General features: G+C 37.5%; 1 protein-coding gene across 1 annotated transcript; it reads right to left on the bottom strand.

The window, feature by feature from the left end:
• Window positions 1-280: 280 nt before the first annotated feature.
• Window positions 281-1,339, bottom strand: LOC125813545 (uncharacterized). Its single transcript, XM_049493028.1, has 2 exons — window positions 1,209-1,339; window positions 281-878 (listed from the first exon to the last, which is right to left on the bottom strand). The coding sequence occupies exons 1-2, from the start codon at window positions 1,337-1,339 to the stop codon at window positions 281-283; spliced, it is 729 nt and encodes a 242-aa protein (XP_049348985.1).
• Between the last annotated feature and the right edge of the window lie 17,403 nt (window positions 1,340-18,742).

Raw genomic sequence — 18,742 nt, 5'->3', positions numbered from 1 at the left:
GCAAGGCTGATACATCACCTTCCGAGCTAGTTTAAACCAACGCTAATCATATAAGAAACATAGTCCCTCACCTATACTATAAGGCTATGTCAAGTATCACAAGAATAGAATAAGCATATGCATAATACGTGTTGTTACATCCTTCCCCCCTTAAAGCATTCGTCCTCGAATGTTAGCATGGTTATCCAGCCCAAACAAGTTCAAGCCTAAGTTAGTACTACTGTTAATCACATTGAACATATAGACTTATACTTACTTGTTAACGCCTCAACTCAACATTTCAATCTTTCTCATCGATTTGGAAGAGATGAGGATACTTCAATTTCATTGTTTCTTCTGCTTCCCATGTAACTTCTTCTACTTGTTGGTTCTTCCATAATATTTTTACAGAAGCTACTTCTTTATTTCTTAACTTCCTAACTTGTCGATCCAGAATAGCAATGAGTACTTTTTCATAAGTGAGATATCTCGTAACTTGTACATCTTCAGTAGGAGTAATACGAGATGGGTCACCTACGCATTTTTGAAGCATTGAGACATGAAACACCGGATGAACGGTTGAAAGCCCTTGAGGTAACTCTAATTCATACGCAACTTGGCCAATTATTCGGATGACCTTATGTGGCCCTATATAGCGTGGACTCAACTTTCCCTTTTTACCAAACCTCATTACCCCTTTCATTGGTGACACCTTCAAGAACACCCAATCCTCTATAGAATATTCTAGTCCTCTCCTTCTAACATCCGCAGATGATTTATGTTGACTTTGAACTGTTTCTAGCCGCTGCTGTATCACTTTGACTTTTTCCATAGCTTGATGAACAAGATCTGGCCCAAATAAGGCAGTTTCACCTTTTTCGAGCCAACCAATTAGGGATCTACATTTTCTACCATATAAAGCTTCATAAGGTGCCATTTTAATACTTGAATGGTAGTTATTGTTGTATGCAAACTCGATCAATGGAAAATGATCATCCCAACTACCTTTGAAGTACAATATACATGCTCACAGCATATCCTCAAGTGTTTGAATTGTACGCTCTGCCTGACCCGTCTGTTTGAGGATGAAAGGTTGTACTTAAATTCATTTGTGAACTCCTAAACTCTTCTGAAATGACTTCCAAAAATTTGCAGTGAATTGTGCTCTTCTATCAGATATTATAGAGATTGGCACTCCATGTAGTCGAACTATCTCTTTAATATACAACCTTGCATACTCTTCAGTTGTATAAGTAGTCTCTACCAGCAAGAAGTGTGCTGCTTTGGTGAGTCTGTTAACTATTACCCATATGGAGTCAAACTTTCGAAATGAGCGAGGCAAACCAGTGACAAAATCCATGTTGATCATGTCCCACTTCCAAATTGGAAGTTCTATACACTGTATAAACCTCAGGGCTTTTGGTGCTCTACTTTTACTTGTTGACAATTTGGACATTGAGCCACAAATTCTGCAATGTTCTTCTTCATAACCCCACACCAATACATTTCTTTCAAGTCATGATACATTTTAGTTAACCCCTGATGGACATAATATCTCGAATGATGCACTTCCATCATAATCCTCTTTCTTAATTCATCTACATTAGGTACACACAATCTGTTTTGACATCGAAGTACTCCCTCTTGCGTAAGCTCAAATGCCTTTGTCATACCCTGTTGTACATTCTCCTTAAGCTTTAATAGAATAGGATCAGTGTACTGTTTCTCTTTCACTTCCACTACTAATAAGGATTCTGCCGCATTTTGCACAATAACCCCCTTCGTCTGGAGATTCAAGAAGGGGAACCCCCAAGCTAGCTAGTTGACATAGATCCTTAGTTATTCCTTGTCTTTCCACGAACTGCTCATAAGTGCTTGCCATTATTTTACGACTTAACGCATCAGCTACTACAGTTGCTTTCCTGGGATGATACAAGATATCCATGTCATAAAATTTTAATAGCTCCAGCCATATTCGCTGCCTCGGATTTAGGTCCTTTTGCTTAAAGGTATATTGCAAACTCTTGTGATCAGTGTATAGGTCAACATGAATTCCATACAAGTACTGGCGCCGTATCTTCTAAGCAAATACAACAGCCGTTAGCTCTAGATCATGAGTTGGATAATTTTTCTCATGTGGCCGCAGCTGCCATTAACCATAAGCTATATTACTTTACCATGCTGCATCAATACACATCCTAGGCCCACTCACGAAGTATAACAATACACTGCATACCCTTTTGTTCCTTCTGGAAGTACCAATACAGGTGTAGAAGTTAATTTATTTCTCAGCTCTTGGAAGCTTCTTTCACATTCATCACTCCACTGAAATTTGGTTTCTTTGTGTGTTAGCTTTGTTAAGGGTGCAGCAATGGAAGAGAATCCTTCAATGAACCTTCTGTAATAACCTGCCAATCCAAGGAAACTATGGATCTCCATAGGCGTTGTAGGTCTTGGCCAGCTTTTCACGACTTCTATCTTCTGGTCATCAACCCTTATTCCTTCATCGGATACAATATGACCTAAGAATGCCACAGATTTTAACCAGAATTCACATTTAGAGAACTTTGCATACAACTTACGATCACGAAGAATTTGTAAAACCTCTCGCACGTGATTAGCATGGCCCCCTTCCGATCTTGAATACACCAAAATGTCATCTATGAATACTATTACGAAAAGCTCAAAATGACCATACCGTGTTCGAAAAGCTGTCTTGGGTATATCTTTGTCTTTGACCCTCACTTGGTGGTAACCTGACCTCAAGTCGATTTTTTGAAAAACACCTAGCACCTTGTAGTAACTGATCAAACAAATCATCAATTCTAGAGAGGGGATATTTGTTCTTAATCGTTACCTTATTCAACTGCTAGTAGTCGATACACATTCTTAACGAGCCATCTTTCTTACGTACAAATAAAACTAGTACTCCCCATGGGGATATACTAGGCCTTATGAATCCTTTTTCTAATAAATCTTTTAATTGCTCCTTCAACTCTCGTAATTCTGTCAGGGCCATTCTATATGGAGGAATGGAGATAGGTTGAGTATTTGGAATCACATCAATACCAAACTCTACTTCTCGTTCTGGAGGCAAACCTGGAAGATCTTCAGGAAATACATCAGGAAACTCATTCACTACCAGAATGGATTGAAGAGTTGGTGGCTTTGCATCTATATTTTTCACTGTCACTAGATGACATATGTATCGCTTGGACATCATCTTCTTTGCCTTAAGATAAGAACTAAATTTACCTCTTGGTTCCCCAATATTACCTTTCCATTCAAGGACTGCCTCTTATGGAAAATGGAAATGCACCATCTTAGTTCGGCAATCTACCAAGGCATAACAAGAAGCTAACCAATCCATACCCATTATAACATCAAAACCTACCATTTGTAGCTCAACAAGGTCATCCAATGTATCACGATCACAAACAGTTACAATGCAATTGCGATAAACCCTTCTGGCTATAATAGACTCACCAATTATTGTAGACACTTCAAATGGCTTCACTAATAATTCTGGTGTTCTTTTGAACTTTTCAGCAATCAATGGAGTAACATATGATAGTGTAGACCCCAGATCAATTAATACATATACAATATGTGAAAACATGGACAATGTACATGTAACATATTTGGTGAGGCTTCTAAATTTTGTCGATCCACGACAGCATATGTACGATTCTGAACTCCACTAGAACTGGCTACTCCCCTAGCTCCTCTACCACGACCAGTAGGCATCTGTCCCCTACCTAAATAAGGTGCTGATGATGAGGATGCAACAACTGATCTAGTAGGTTGTGCCACACCACCCACACCCCTATGAGGGCAATTTCTCATCATATGACCTCCTGTACCACACCAAAAGCAAACATTTGTCCCAAATCGACATGCACCTAAATGATTTCTTCCACATTGTTTACAAGACTGTCGAAGAGGTCTTGATTGGCTCATACTTCCCTGCTGTTGGTACCCCGCTGTTCGTGAACCTTGGCTTTCATCTCTTTGCCCAAACTGATTGCCCCTTGACAGAGTACAATGGTTCACAAACTTGTCTAACTTTTGGAATGAAATCAGCTACATAATTAAAGCTTCCTGAAAATCTCTGAAGTTGAGTCTTATAAGGAATTTCATTTGAAAACTTAGAGGAGAATTCTATGATTCTGATACCATAAAAAGGATCTTAAGTAATGCGGAATTAAAAGAGAAATAACTTAATAAAAATGATCTTAAGTAATGTGGAATTAAAAGAGAAATAACTTCATAAAAAGGATCTTAAGTAATGCGGAATTAAAAGAGAAATAACTTACAAGGAAACTGACACTTATTGCATAGCTTCAAGCAAAGAGAATAAAACCATAGGTTACAAAGGGAGAGAGAGAGGTTTTCCTAATATTGGGAAATTTTCTGATGCCTCTATGAGTTGAACTAATACTTCTTATATAGGGGAGATGAGATATTGCCTTTATATCTTAGGCATACAAATGGACGACTAGGATATTGCCGACAATAAAGAAAGGAAACATCATGGCCTACTTCTTTTGTCAAGTGGTTGAGTGGGATTCTCTTTTGATAAAGTAGAGATAATGGGAACATCTTTTCTAACAGTGTTTTGTCTTGTAGCTTCTTATTGGATGCTAATTTAGAATAGTGAAATGCAACTATATGAAAAAATAATTTCGGTTTTGCCTCTATTTTTCCACAAGGGTCTTTTTCCTATTCATAATCAGGCTCCATGTAAGCCAAGGCTAAACCTTTGGGATTACACATGTCGCCATTATCTTCACTGCTGCCTTCTGTGGAAGCGGGGTCTTCAATCATTTTCATGATTTGATTTTCATCATAATTATCTATGTTATCCATTGCTTCTTTCAATTTCTGTTTGAGAGCTGCTTTGGACAATTTTTTGGAAGAAGATCTTGCCTTCTCTTGAATCTTAGCATTTGGTTGTTTGCGAATCTAACCTTTGACTTGAATTTTTTACACAAATACTGGATGCGATCTACATAACTTTTAGAGAAGTTCCAAGTAATAATATAGGATATTCGTTTTTGAATATAGTATTTGCATATTTTAATATGCTTTGGTAGTGTTGTAATTCCTTCTTTGATTTGGAATTCTTCAAACCTGTTGAGAAACTGTTGGGGGAGAATTTTTTCAATTCCTCCAAATAAATTCTACCATTCATAAAACCATCTGGGAATGGTAGTCTTAACAATACGCAGACTATACTTCACGAACCAAGTGTGTCATGGCCTCAGGTAAAGGAAATTCATCCAAGTTGCCTTATAATCATACCAATTATAAGTCTGAGGTTTCTGGGCCATTGTAAAAGGAATGGGAGTATGTAAATGATCTGCAAACCGTTCAAAAGGATCCAAAATTTTCTTGATAGTAAACCTTGAATATTGGATATAATTATTAGCATCTCTATAATGCTCAATTTCTATAGGATTTGTGTCGATAAGAACAACTTCATAGAATCTTCTGATTTTTAATGGATTATCAGTATCCACATAATTGAAATCTGTGCAACAAGGTCTGATCAGGGTACCTGTGTCAACATTTTCATATTCTTTGTTCAGAGCCATTAAAGGCAATACCTGTGAGATAATAAATTCAAAAGATTTTTCTTTTCGTGTCGGTTTAGAAGGGATGGCTTTGATTAACTCAGGTTTAACCGCTTGGGCAAAGGATTCAGGGGTCTTCATAGCATAGCTTGCTTTGGTTTGGACAGAGCTAGAAGATGCTTCCTGAGCTAAAGATTTTGTTGATCTGAGATTGATCAACTTTGGTTGGGGTGGACAAAGAAGCTTTGGAAGCTTTGGTTGTGCTGGGCAAGGTAGCCTTGGATAATTGGCAAATGCTGTGAACTTGCTTTGAAAGGTTAATTCAGGCCTTAGTGAAGGTTCAACTTGATAACAGCAAGGTTAAGAGAGATCACAAATAGAGAATTGAATATTAGAATGCGGAAGCACAAAGAAAAGAAACAAAAAAAAAAACTAACTAAAGATATGGGAAATTCGAAGGAAAGATCCACGAATTTCCAAGGATTAGATGTTCTAAGGCCTTGAAAAGATCCAAGTAACAACGTATAGATTTATGGAAGAAATCTAACGCCTTTACTTGAGAAAATGAATCAAAATGATAGATTCGGATCTTGACCGCTTTATGAGTAACTAAAGACAATAATTAGTATGTAGAAACTAATCACCTTCTAAAGAATACCAAAAAAAAACCAAAGATATCACAAGAAGAAGTTACTTTATACCTTAAATTATGAATAGTAAAGGTTTAAAGATAAATTCTCAAAAAACAAGTCACAAAGGTTCAAAGAACTCTCTCAAATATTATTAATATCAATGTAAATTGTCTTTAATGAATGAAAAGGACTCCTATATATAGGAGAAGGGGAAAAAAACGTCCAAGGACCCTAGAAAGACAATTACAAGGAATCCTACTCTAGAAAGGAAATAAAGTAACCTAACTAGGAACAAATTTATTACTTCTAGGAAAGCATTAAATGGTACTTCGGAGACCATAAATAGACTAAGGAAAATATTAATAACCTATATATAAATAAATAAATAATTAAGGTAAATCCCAACTAGGAAAAGAATTTTGACAATCTTGGAAAGTTTGACTAGTCTTCTCTCAAAACTTGGGCAGAAAGCAACTCTTGTTGTGGCTGATTCTTGGACTCTTCTTGACCTTATTTGCACGAAAATTGCCCTTAAAATTCCTCATCTTGGGCTTGAATTTGGGCCACCAAATAATTGTAGCATTTGGACAGTTCCTCTCCCTTGGGCTTGAACTCTTCTTCCCCAATAAGACACCTTTGGATCAGCGATTGAAGCCCATTGAGCTTATCATTGAACTCCTTGGTTTGAGATCTTGTTATGGGCCTCCTTGGAGTTTCTAAAGCTTCATCCTTGTCCTTCAATGGAGTAGAGCTTCCTTGGATGCTATCACAACTTTTGTTGGGGTAAGTGGAGGATAAACAAATGGTCTAGCCATTTTTGCTTTTGGAAGACTGTTATCTCCTTTAGAAGGAGTGATTGGTCTAAACGGCCTCATGTTTTCCCTGCAAGAATTTACGAGTTAGAAAATCTGGTACAAAATTATGTTCTCCTTTGATAAAATCAATTTTCAAATCGAAGCTAGATAGTAGAGCTTGCCATCTAGCAAATATTTGTTTTGAAACGAGATTTTTAACATCTTTTTTTAAGATTTCTTTAGCAGACTAACAATCTACTCTTTATAAAGATTCTTTATTAATTAGGTCGTCTTGGAATTTAGTGATACATAACACTATAATGGTTAGCACAAAAAGTTAACCAAGGAGAGACATTCTCAAGGAGCAACCAAGTATCCTCTATTATCAGGACTATTAAGCCCGCAATTGGAGAACAACTAAATTGGCTATTCCCCACATCAAAAGGATAATACCACCCAAAATATAACATTACTACAAGCTCAAACGCTCACCGGGGTCAAAATGATAATAGGTCCACATAATGGGGTCATACAAACAAGTATAGACCTCAATGATACCTCGACCGAAATGCAATGCCCATTTAAGAAAAATATGAGACTCATCATATGCAAAGAGATAGTAGAGAAATGTGTCATGCACATAAGGGTCATCTAAGGTGTTCCTATATGCAAGATTAAAACTAGGTTTAAGGATCCTAGCACTCATTACATCACAAGATGGAACACACAAAGACAACATGACGAATTTAAGATAAACTTCCCCCTCTCTTGACAAATAACTCTTATCCCCATAAGATGCACAATTAACAAGATTATACGCAAAGAGATAGTAAAGAAAGGGGTTTAGAAAACTACCCTTCCCCATGCACAACGTAGGCCCCTCAAGTAAATTGTAAACCCTCAAGAAGAACTTTCCATCATAGGGAAAGGCGCCAACAAATTCCTCCAAATTGTTCTTGTCATCTTGACCAAGCATCACTAAACAAATGCCACAATTCAACTCATTACCGGGGTCAAATGGAAAGGAAATCCATGAACATGGATCAAGCACACCTTTATTAACCCGGTTGGCACCCTTATCTTCCAATCTCATAGTACTCCACTCAAAAGTGCTTATATCATCATATGCAAACAAGTAGTAGAGAAAGGTGTCACATAAATGAAACTTCAATCAAGTTGTTCCCAAGTTTGGCCTCCACTTTATATACTAAAGAAGTACAATTCATATGAAGAATTGGAACACACAAGGATGAAGTAACATTTATAACATAGCGTCCTCTTTCATCTTAACAATACCCTCTCCAATAAATGTACTATCATAGTCTTAAAAGAGATTTCCATCTTTGGAAAGTGTGTCATCACACCATAGTGGATTCTCAAACAATTGATAGCTACTGAGAGTGGCTACACTTCCAACACTATAAGGCATTTCACTATGCACACTCTCAAGAGTTATGTCATCATCAAACAAGAGATTATCCTTTAACAAACATTTTACTTTAAGATTCACATGAGTAAAACAAGAAATGGTGCTATGGTCTAAGGATTCATTCAAATCATTAATGCCAACACTAGATGGACACAAATTGATCTTTCTAGAAGAATCAACTTGGACATCAATACGATCAACTAGTGTAGCATCACTTTCATCGCAGGACAATGTACCCTCATTCAAGCTACAAGTGCCAACACTAGGTGGACACAAATTGACCTTACTAGAAGAGTCAATTCGGTCATCAAAAGGATCAACTAGTGCTTGATCACTCACAACAAGGATATAATCATCACACAAGAAAGTGCTATCAAGAACATCACAAGGTAAAGACTCACTATGCTCACATAAAGACAAGCTATTATTTACACTCAATGGGCTAGTAACCACACAATGATGTTCCAAGTTCAAGGAAGTGTAGGCGTTAGCATTGTTACCTTGTAGCTCATAGGAAGAAGTGTCGTCACCTTGGCTATCAACATTAGAGCACATTTTCTCATTTTGGAAGCTTTCAAGAACCTCATGATTCTTCACATTTTGAGGTGCCTCACTAGGCTTGCTTCCAAGGATACCTGCACAAATTTTCAACACAACTAGAGAAAGTAAAGTTACATGAGTTAGGAGAAAAATATGACAACCCTATCACAACACTCCACCCAACCTCTCCTTTTTCCACTCTAGAGTTGTCACTTTTTACATCCTTACTCCTCTCAATCTTTTGTCTCTCAATTTGATGGGAGTTACGGCAAATGCCAAGGATTCATTTTGATGGGTTAGAAGATCCCTTCAAGTTCAACTTTCATTTTGGTGCACAAGGATTCGGTGTTTTGACTTCCATGTGCAACTCCTTAGTGCCAACCTTACAAGGAGTATCTTGTTTTTCTTCCAAGGATAACTCCTTAGGCGTATCTTCATGATGTATAACTTGCCACTATTGTACCATAGACGTATCATTTTCAAACATCCGCAAGAAATAATCAAAATCTTCCCTCAACGTTGTAAAAGATTCTCTTAACTCTACTACTTCATGGCTTAGTGTTCCTCCCCCTCTACCATCAACCTCATCACCATACAGAGAACAAGAAACATTGGAGCTAGGATGAGAAGAATAAGTTAGCATATTTCGAGAAGTAGGGAATGTACTTCTTCTATGGTCCACACATCGACTTTGAAATGGTCCCACCCAAACATCTATGCCTTCTTTCTTAGGATAGGACGTAGCACAAGACGAGGTAGTAAATTCAACCTCACAACCTCCATTTCTATTTATAGTCTGCTCAAAGGATTCATAAGACCTATGAGAGAAAGAATTGTACCTCACATCACCATCATAACCATGGTGCATAGCATGAGAACCTTCATCTCCACAATGATATACACCATAAGGTTCTTCCATCCCTTCAACGTCATCACAAGAGTCATAAGTTCCATTCATCTCAAAATCATCTCCGGAGTAGTAGTTCTCACCACCATGTTGTTCATTATCCCATGGACAATCATATCCCTCATAAGAATTACCATCATAAACAAGAGCCCCGTTACCATGCTCGTAAGGACTATCATAGCCCTCACAAAACTCATTTTCACCATGCTCATAGCTCATATTGCTACAAGCGTATTCACCAATATCATCTGCACAATATTCGGAAGTTACAGATGACATTCTTCCTTGTAATCACCTTGGGTACGTTGGTCAGCCGTATTCTGTAAGGTCGTTGTAGCCAGGAGGGCGTTTAGACCTGTTGATGGTGGTCCCGTAGTTAAGATGACTCTAGAAAAAGAACTGTTGTAAAAGAGAACCTCTCTTAGAAACTCTATTTGGTTCTTTGATATTTGTTTTAATACTCTATACATGCTTTCATTCTTATTGTTAAATTATTGCTATATTTCTTAGAATACTTTTGTTCTACTAGACCATTAGACAGTATTTTTAATCATATGGAAAATAATCAAAATATTTTAAATAGTATAAACTTAAATCTACTAAGATTGCTAAGTTAGAAAATGATTTACAAAACTGGAGTATTCCAGAAGAACCTTTTAAAAAGATTTATCACTTAGGTAATTTTAGTTACCTCACTCCCGTAATATTAAAACTTGTGAGTCCACTATTGCTATCAATAATTCTTTAGAAATTATTCACCTACTTAAAGATAATGATATAAATCGTTATAAATCTGATTATAACTATTTGCATATTGGTCTTGTGCAAGTATCTGTTAAGCTTCTTTTTAGAAAAGGCCTTGATATTCCTGTTTGTGTCATCCTTAGAGATGACAGATTTTTGAATTTTGATGATTCTATGTTAGGATTTTTGCAGAGTAATCTTGCTGATGGGCCAATTTACTTTAATTGTTATCCTAACTTCTCTATTGACATTAATGATCCCAATGTCATGGATTCCTTGACACTCAATGTCAAAACCAAAAACTTGAACAACAAAATCAACACTCGTGAAATAGCTATTATTTACCGAGTCTATTATCGGCTTATGAAAACCCATCTTGCACCTAAAGCTCGCATATAGAGCCTAAAAGGTTCTATGCTTATGGAAGCCAACCATGAACATAGTTCTACTTTTGTTCCTCGTCTCCTCAAATGAAAAGATATACTCTCCAATAATGATTGGCGTTTTGAAAACATAACTCAACCCTTTGCGTCTCATTTTGAAAGATCTCAGATTCAAAGATATCCAGTTTCCAGATGGGTCTATAGAACTCAAATTCTTAGACAATCTTGCAAGGAGATCTTCCTCAAATCGATCGTCGTCCTGGTCCCCTTCTACTTTGTGTCCCTCAAGACCCGTTCCCAGGCCACCTTCTTCTTCAAAAACCCCGGAGGTTGCTGAGAACAGTAAAGGTAAAGTCACATGAGTAGACTTTTCAGGTAACATACCAAAGTATTCTACCAAGATATTCCTGGCAGCCCCACCTCAAGTGAAATGGAACCCCCCAGAGACAGACCAGCTTGGCTTGGAATGCTTAAGACAGGTAAAGCCTTTGAGCCTAATCCAAAGGTCCTACATGGACAATGGACCCACCATGACAATCAGGTAAGGATAAAATGGTATGTTTCTACCTACACTCTTAGACAAAGATAATCCTTTAGAGATTTATGGATGGCTGATTTGAGAAGAATCGGTTGTGAAATAGAATTCTTCAAATGGTTTGAGATGATTGGTAGAATTGAAAATTATACCGAGTCATTACAAGTTATCATTAATAAATGGTATACTGCTTCCAACAAAGTTGTTGAATCTATCACACCTACTCTAGAAGGAATTAACATCCCTATTGCAGGTACAGTGATCAAAGCCTCTCCTTTCAAAGAGAAAAGTGATAAGATGGGTAGCTTGCTCACATCTGCAGATATAGACCAAGTAGTTGAACAGAACAATTATTCTAACAAATTTCTTTATATTATCTCTAGAAAAATAGAAGATACTAAACCTACCATCAGTGGAAGACCGACTCCGGCTTCTACTTCATCCAGTCATAATATTGAAACCTATCCTGGATTCAAAATCCCTGAATTTTCCAAAGAAAAATTCCCTAAACTTTCTGATACTTTTGAAGTAACGGGAAATATCATTGAAAAAATCAATGTACAACTTAACAACTTCAACATCTCTATAAAAGATGATAAAACACCAAAAACGGTTTCCACCCTTTAGAAAGAACCAATTTCAATTCTCCAGGAGAAATCCACCGTCCTCCAAAAACTTGCTAGTAGTCGTTTTCATAACATGAAAAACTACCATAACAAACCATCTTTCCCAGATTTGCAGTATGAGGAAAATGCCTTCCTATCCACTTCCTCTCATGAAGGAAGAAGCATCACTGAATGGAATATTGATGGCCTAGTTGAGCATCAAGTATACAACAAACTCCAAGAAATGGGAGTTGCTATAACTGCATATAAAATGCGCGGATCAGCAGACAGAGATGCTGCTAACATGATCATTGCAGGTTTCACAAGAATGTTGAAACATTGGTGGGATAATTATTGCACTGATGGGATTAAGCAACTCATTATTAATGCTACTGCAACAGAGACAGTGGTAAAAATGGAAGGAAACACACAATCCACTTCCGATGTCATGAGGGAAGATGATTGTGCCACTCTTCACTACCATATAGTTGCATTTCATTGGAGAACCAAAATTATTCAAAGATAGGAGTCTCCAAATTCTGAGTAATCTAAGTTGCCCAAATTTAGACAACTTCATCCATTACAAACATACCTTTCTCAGCAAGGTTATGATTCGTCTAGATTGCAATTTGGATTTCTGGAAGGAACGCTTTATCAGCGGTTTACCCCCTCTTTATGCAGATAGAGTAAGGACAAAGATCCAAGATCGCAATAATGGTAACACTCCTTATGGCAATCTTACTTATAGTGATTTGGTCAGCACCATCAACGTTGTAGCTCTTGAACTTTGTACATACATTAAGCTCAAACACCAGCTCAAGAAAGAGCAATCTTCTTCTAGGAAAGAACATGGAAGTTTCTGCATAGATTTTGGTTTTATCACTCCACCTGATAAAATCAAGAAAGATAAAAAAGAAAAATCTCATAGGAAGAAATCCCAAAGAAAAGATGATTCTACTAGAACAAAGAAAAACAAACACAGGTCCGAGAGACCTAGAGATACCAAGTTGGATGTCTGTTGGACATGTGAAAAGACTGGCCACAAAGCTAGTGAATGCCGCTCAGGAGCCAAGAAAAAGAAGATTAATCTTCTTGGTATGGACAAAGAAACCAAAGTTTACTTGCCATACTTGATGAACCCTTCTCTGAATCTTCAGGTACATTTGATCTTGATTATGATTTAGACAAAAGCTAATTAGGAAAAGATTGCACCTGCACCGAAGCTTTTTGTATTTGTGACAGTACACCCCATATTCGAGTACTTTCTGACCATTTGAAAGAAGCTCTTTTTGATGTTATTCAACACATTAATGATGATGAGGCTAGGAATCGTTTTCTCCTAGAACTCAAAAATCTCCTTCTCAATACAGACAAACCAAAACCCCGTCTGATAATTGAACCATTTAGCATGAAGTGAATCATGAATCGTTCAGAAAACCATTCTGAACCTTCCATTTCAGATCTTCGCCATGAGATTTCTAGTCTCAAAGAAGAGGTGAGAAGCATCAAATCTCGACTCTGTATAGTTGAGACTGATATCCTCACTAATCAAGTCGCTATAAGGACTACTTACCAGGACATAGAGTCTGACCAAGATTCTTCTAATAATGATAATATTAAAGATTGTCCTCCAGATATACCAATCATCAAGTAGAGCCTTTTGTCACCAATACAGGTAACGACACCTCTACCTCTGCTGCACCAGGAGTAACGGTAATCTCTTCAATTAGACCTCAGAGTCACCATATACCTGTTAAGATAGTTGTTAATAAACATTTTGTTATTAATAAAATTGTTTTGCTTGACAGTGGTGCAGATATGAATTGTATCGTAAAAGATATTGTTCCTACAAGGTATTATCAAAAAAGCACTTCAAAACTATACTCCGCTATAGGAGAACCTTCGAAAATAAATTATAAGCTTTCTAAAGCTTATATTTGCAATAATGGCATTTGCTTGACAAATGATTTTGTTATTACTGAAGATATCAATGAAGATATTATTCTTCGAATACCTTTTATCACTTAGATAAAACCCTATTTTACAAATCTAGATGGTATCACTACTGCTATCCTTGGAAAAGATCTCCATTTTCCTTTTGTTAAAACCCTTTCCCAAGACGAAAGTAATTTTGTAAGAGAAAATACTGTTTTCCGAATAAATAACCTTTCACAACATATCAATTTTCTAAAAGATGAAATTCGCGTTAAAAAAATTCAACAGTATTTAAAAACCCCAGAGATAGTTACTAAAATAGCTAATCTTCAGAAAAGTGTTGAAGAAGAAATATGTTCTGATTTTCCTAATGCTTTTTGGGAACGAAAAAGGCATATTGTGGACTTACCATACATTGAAGGATTCAATGAACAGGCTATTACCACTAAGGCAAGACCCATTCAGATGAATCATGAGATGATGGAATTTTGTAAGAAAGAGATTAACACTCTTTTAAGAAACAAGATTATTAAGATTTCTAAATCACCTTGGAGTTGTTCTGCTTTCTACGTTAATAAAAATGCGGAGAAAGAAAGAGGAGCACCAAGACTAGTAATCAATTACAAGCCTTTAAACTCCGTTAAAATGGATCAGGTATTCCATACCTAAAAATGAGACCTTTTGAAAAGGACTTTTAAAGCTAATGTTTATAGCAAATTTGATATGAAATCAGGGTTTTGGTAAATTTAGATTTCAGAGAAAGATAAATACAAAACTGCTTTCAATATCCCGTTTGGACAATATGAATGGAATGTAATGCCTTTTGGGCTCAAGACCTCCCCTTTTGAATTCCAAAATATCATGAATTTCATATTCAATGATTACTCTTATATGTCAATTGTTTATATTGATGATGTACTAATCTTTTCAGAGAACATTGATTCTCATTTTAAACATCTCAACACTTTCTTCAAGATTGTCAAAAGTAATGGTTTAGTTGTCAGTGCCAAGAAAATGGTACTCTGATTCGGTGCTTTACTGAGTATTTGGTAGATTCATTTTGGGTATTGTATCGTAGTTAAGAGTAAGGCGGGGTCTGTCCCAACCTACTCTAAGGTTTTCTATCTCTTAGAGGCTTTGTAGACTTATGTTTATGGTTCAGTTGCGTCTTAACAAGTTGTGGCCTCAACGGCCAAGTCTTGTATATAAGTTTTGGGTCTACTTATGATGGTTCCTATCGCAACATCCTATGTGAACTTGTCACAAGATTGTCATAGTATGCATAGTAAGCACATGTTACATGTTGGTTCTCTCGGGCCTAGAGGGCATCGGGTGCCTGTCCGTCTTAATGGAATTTGGGAAGTGACAAAAGTGGTATCAGAGCAGGTCATCCTAGGGAGTCTACAAAGTCGTGTCTGTGTAGAGTCTTGCTTATGGATGTGTTGTGCACCATATTTATAAACAGGAGGCTACGGGACATGTAGGAGTTGTCTCCTTTCTTTCATTTCTTAGATCGTGCGATAGAACCAATGTTGTAGGCGAATCATATCTAATTTCTAAATTGTTTTATCATAGCAAGGATGACGGTTACGAGAAGGAGCAAAAGTACTGGTAAGCAAGTATCGTGGCTGCCCAAGAAGGGACCAGCCAACCACCACCTAGTCAAGCTGTACAAGGTGAGGCTCAAGATGAGTCTCCCTCACAGACTTTCCCGACCCCTCCATCTCCAGAAGATCTAAGGAGGGAAGCTGCACCTCAAGAACCCCCTATTAATGCTACCGGGCAAGATTTGAGGAATGCCGTCCAGTTATTGACTCGTATAGTTGCTGGCCACGGCCAAAGGCAAGAAAGTCCAGTTGCAGGTACTAGTGGTATAGATAGAGCAGCTGGCACCCGGATACGTGATTTCCTTAATTTGGACCCTCCATCATTCATCCTAATGAAGATCCACAAGACCTTATCGATCAGATCCAACACACTTTCGATGTTATGCATGTAAGTGGTAAAGAAGCGCTCGAGCTAGTAGCTTATAAATTAAAGGGTGTGGTTGTATTATGGTATGAAGCTTGGAAGCAATCCAGGGGAACAGATGCACCATCATCTACACGGAAAGAGTTCAAAAAGGCATTCCTTGACCATTACTTGCCATTGGAGATCCGAGAGGCCCATGCGGATCAATTCATAAATCTCCACCAAGGAAGTATGAGCGTGAGAGAGTACAATCTCAAATTTAATTAGTTGGCCAGGTATGCTCCTACTGTAGTAGTTACTATGGGGGATAGAGTTCGTCGATATGTGGATAGATTAGATTCATATCTGGTTAGAGACTGTACCATTGCTTCGTTGAATAAAGATATGGATATAGCAATGATGCAAGCTTTTGCGCAAAAGTTGGAGGATCAAAGGCAAAGAAGAAGGACACAAGAGTCACAAACAGGGCATTCAAAGAGGGCCAGATCCATGGGACAGTTTACACCATCCCAAGTTGAGTTTAGGCCTCGGTTCTTTAACAGACCGCCTAGGCCATCATCTTCCTACTCTACAGCTAGTGCCCCACCTCAGTTTCAAGAATCTAGGGGCAATCAGTTTGGGCAAAGAGGTGAAAGCCAAGGTTTACGAACAGCGGGGTACCAAGAGCAGGGAAGTATGAGCCAATCAAGACCTCCTCGACAGTCTTGAAAACAATGTGAAAGAAATCATTTAGTTGCATGTCGGTTTAGGACAGATGTTTGTTTTTGGTGTGGTACAACAGGTCATATGATGATAAATTGCCCTCATAGGGGTGTGGGTGGTGTGGCACAACCTACTAGATCAATTGTTGCATCCTCATCATCATCACCTTCTTTAGGTAAGGTAAAAATGCCTACTGGTGGTGGAAGAGGAGCTAGGGGAGCAGCCAGTTCTAGTGGAGTTCAGAATTTCACATATGCTCTCGAGGATCGACAAAATTTAGAAGCCTCACCGGATGTGGTTACAGGTACATTGTCCATATTTTCACATATTGTATATGTATTAATTGATCCGGGGTCTACACTATCATATGTTACTCCATTGATTACTGAAAAGTTCAAAAGAACACCAAAATTATTAGTGAAGCCATTTGAAGTGTCTACACCGATTGGTGAGTCTATTATAGCTAGAAGGGTTTATCGTAATTGTATTGTAACTGTTTGTGATCGTGATACATGGGCTGACCTTGTTGAGCTAGAAATGGTTGATTTTGATGTTATAATACGTATGGATTGGTTAGCTTCTTGTTATGCCACGGTGGATTGCCGAACTAAGATGTTGCATTTCTATTTTCCAAAAGAGGTCGTCCTTGAATGGAAAGGTAATATTGGGACACCAAGAGGTACATTTATTTCTTATCTTAAGGCAAAGAAGATGATGTCCAAAGGATACATATGTCATCTAGTGAGAGTGAAACATGTAGATGCCGAGCCACCATCTCTTCAATCAATTCCAGTGGTAAATGAATTTCCCGATATATTTCCTGAAGATCTTCTGGGATTGCCTCCAGAACGAGAAGTAGAGTTTGGTATTGATGTGATTCCAAATACTCAACCTATATCGATCCCTCCATATAGAATAGCCCCGGCAAAATTACGGGAGTTGAAGGAGCAATTAAATGACATTAGATAAATGATTCATAAGGCCTAGTATTTTCCCATGGGGAGCACCAGTTTTATTTGTTCGCAAGAAAGATGGCTCGTGTAACACCCCGTAGTTTACGTGTACAAGTTCTAAACATATGGAACTTGATTTAGCAAGGTGGTATAATTAATGAACTTGATTTTCTAGATGAATGGTGACAATAAAGAAGGTATAAGGGTTACTCCCGTACATTGCAATATTGCACGATCGAGTGAACGTTAAATTTTAGAAGTATTTAAATTCTGGATCAAAGGGCTATATGTAAGTCTAAAAGTTAAGGTGATCAAGTGTATATAAGTTTTGAGTTAAACTAAGGACATTACGCACGGAAAACGAATAAAAGAATTGAGGTGCTTGTTGGACTTTATAAAGCAAGTAGGTAACCTACTTGCTTTAGCTCAAATGGGCTAGGTAAATGGGGAACATTAGTTCATGCATTAGTGGGATCACATGAGGCCCAAATTAAATAAAAAGGAAACGGGAATGGAGATAAGGCCTCACACCAATCTGTCCAAGTCCAACTACTTGAGCCCAATACGGATTAAGGCCCAAATTAAGGGTATAATTCTGGCCCATGGCTTAATATTAGAAAGGGAAAAGATTGCAGCCCAAGATGAGTACATAAAGGGCCCATTTTGTGTATATATAATTCCAAGCAGATGCATCACCTACTTGGACCACTTTGACAAATTAGTGGCTGATATTAAAACTTAAGAGGTGGGGAAAAATAAGACCTTTATAATCCCCAAGTTGATGGCCATTTCCTCACTTTTTAGAATAGATAAAAAAATCAGATTTCTCTCTAAGCTTCACCTCTCTCTTTCAAAGCATAGCAGCAGCCACAAGTTTGCTAGGGTTCTTGGATATACCCAAGCCCTTGCAAGGGAAGTTCAAGTTATTGAAGAGTTAAAGTTAAAAGAAAACGAGTTATAAGAATTAAGGTAAAGTGACTGCCCTATCTTTGTCTTCCTTAAACACGACTCTAAGTATGATATTTTAAGTATACTGTTAATAAGAACTCGTGGGATG

The sequence above is a fragment of the Solanum verrucosum genome, unplaced genomic scaffold (assembly GCF_900185275.1).
Source record: "Solanum verrucosum unplaced genomic scaffold, falcon-dt-bn FXZP01000134.1, whole genome shotgun sequence".
NCBI lineage: Eukaryota > Viridiplantae > Streptophyta > Magnoliopsida > Solanales > Solanaceae > Solanum > Solanum verrucosum.
The sequence above is the reverse complement of the archived record's forward strand: the minus strand, read 5'-3'. Positions and strand labels throughout refer to the sequence as shown.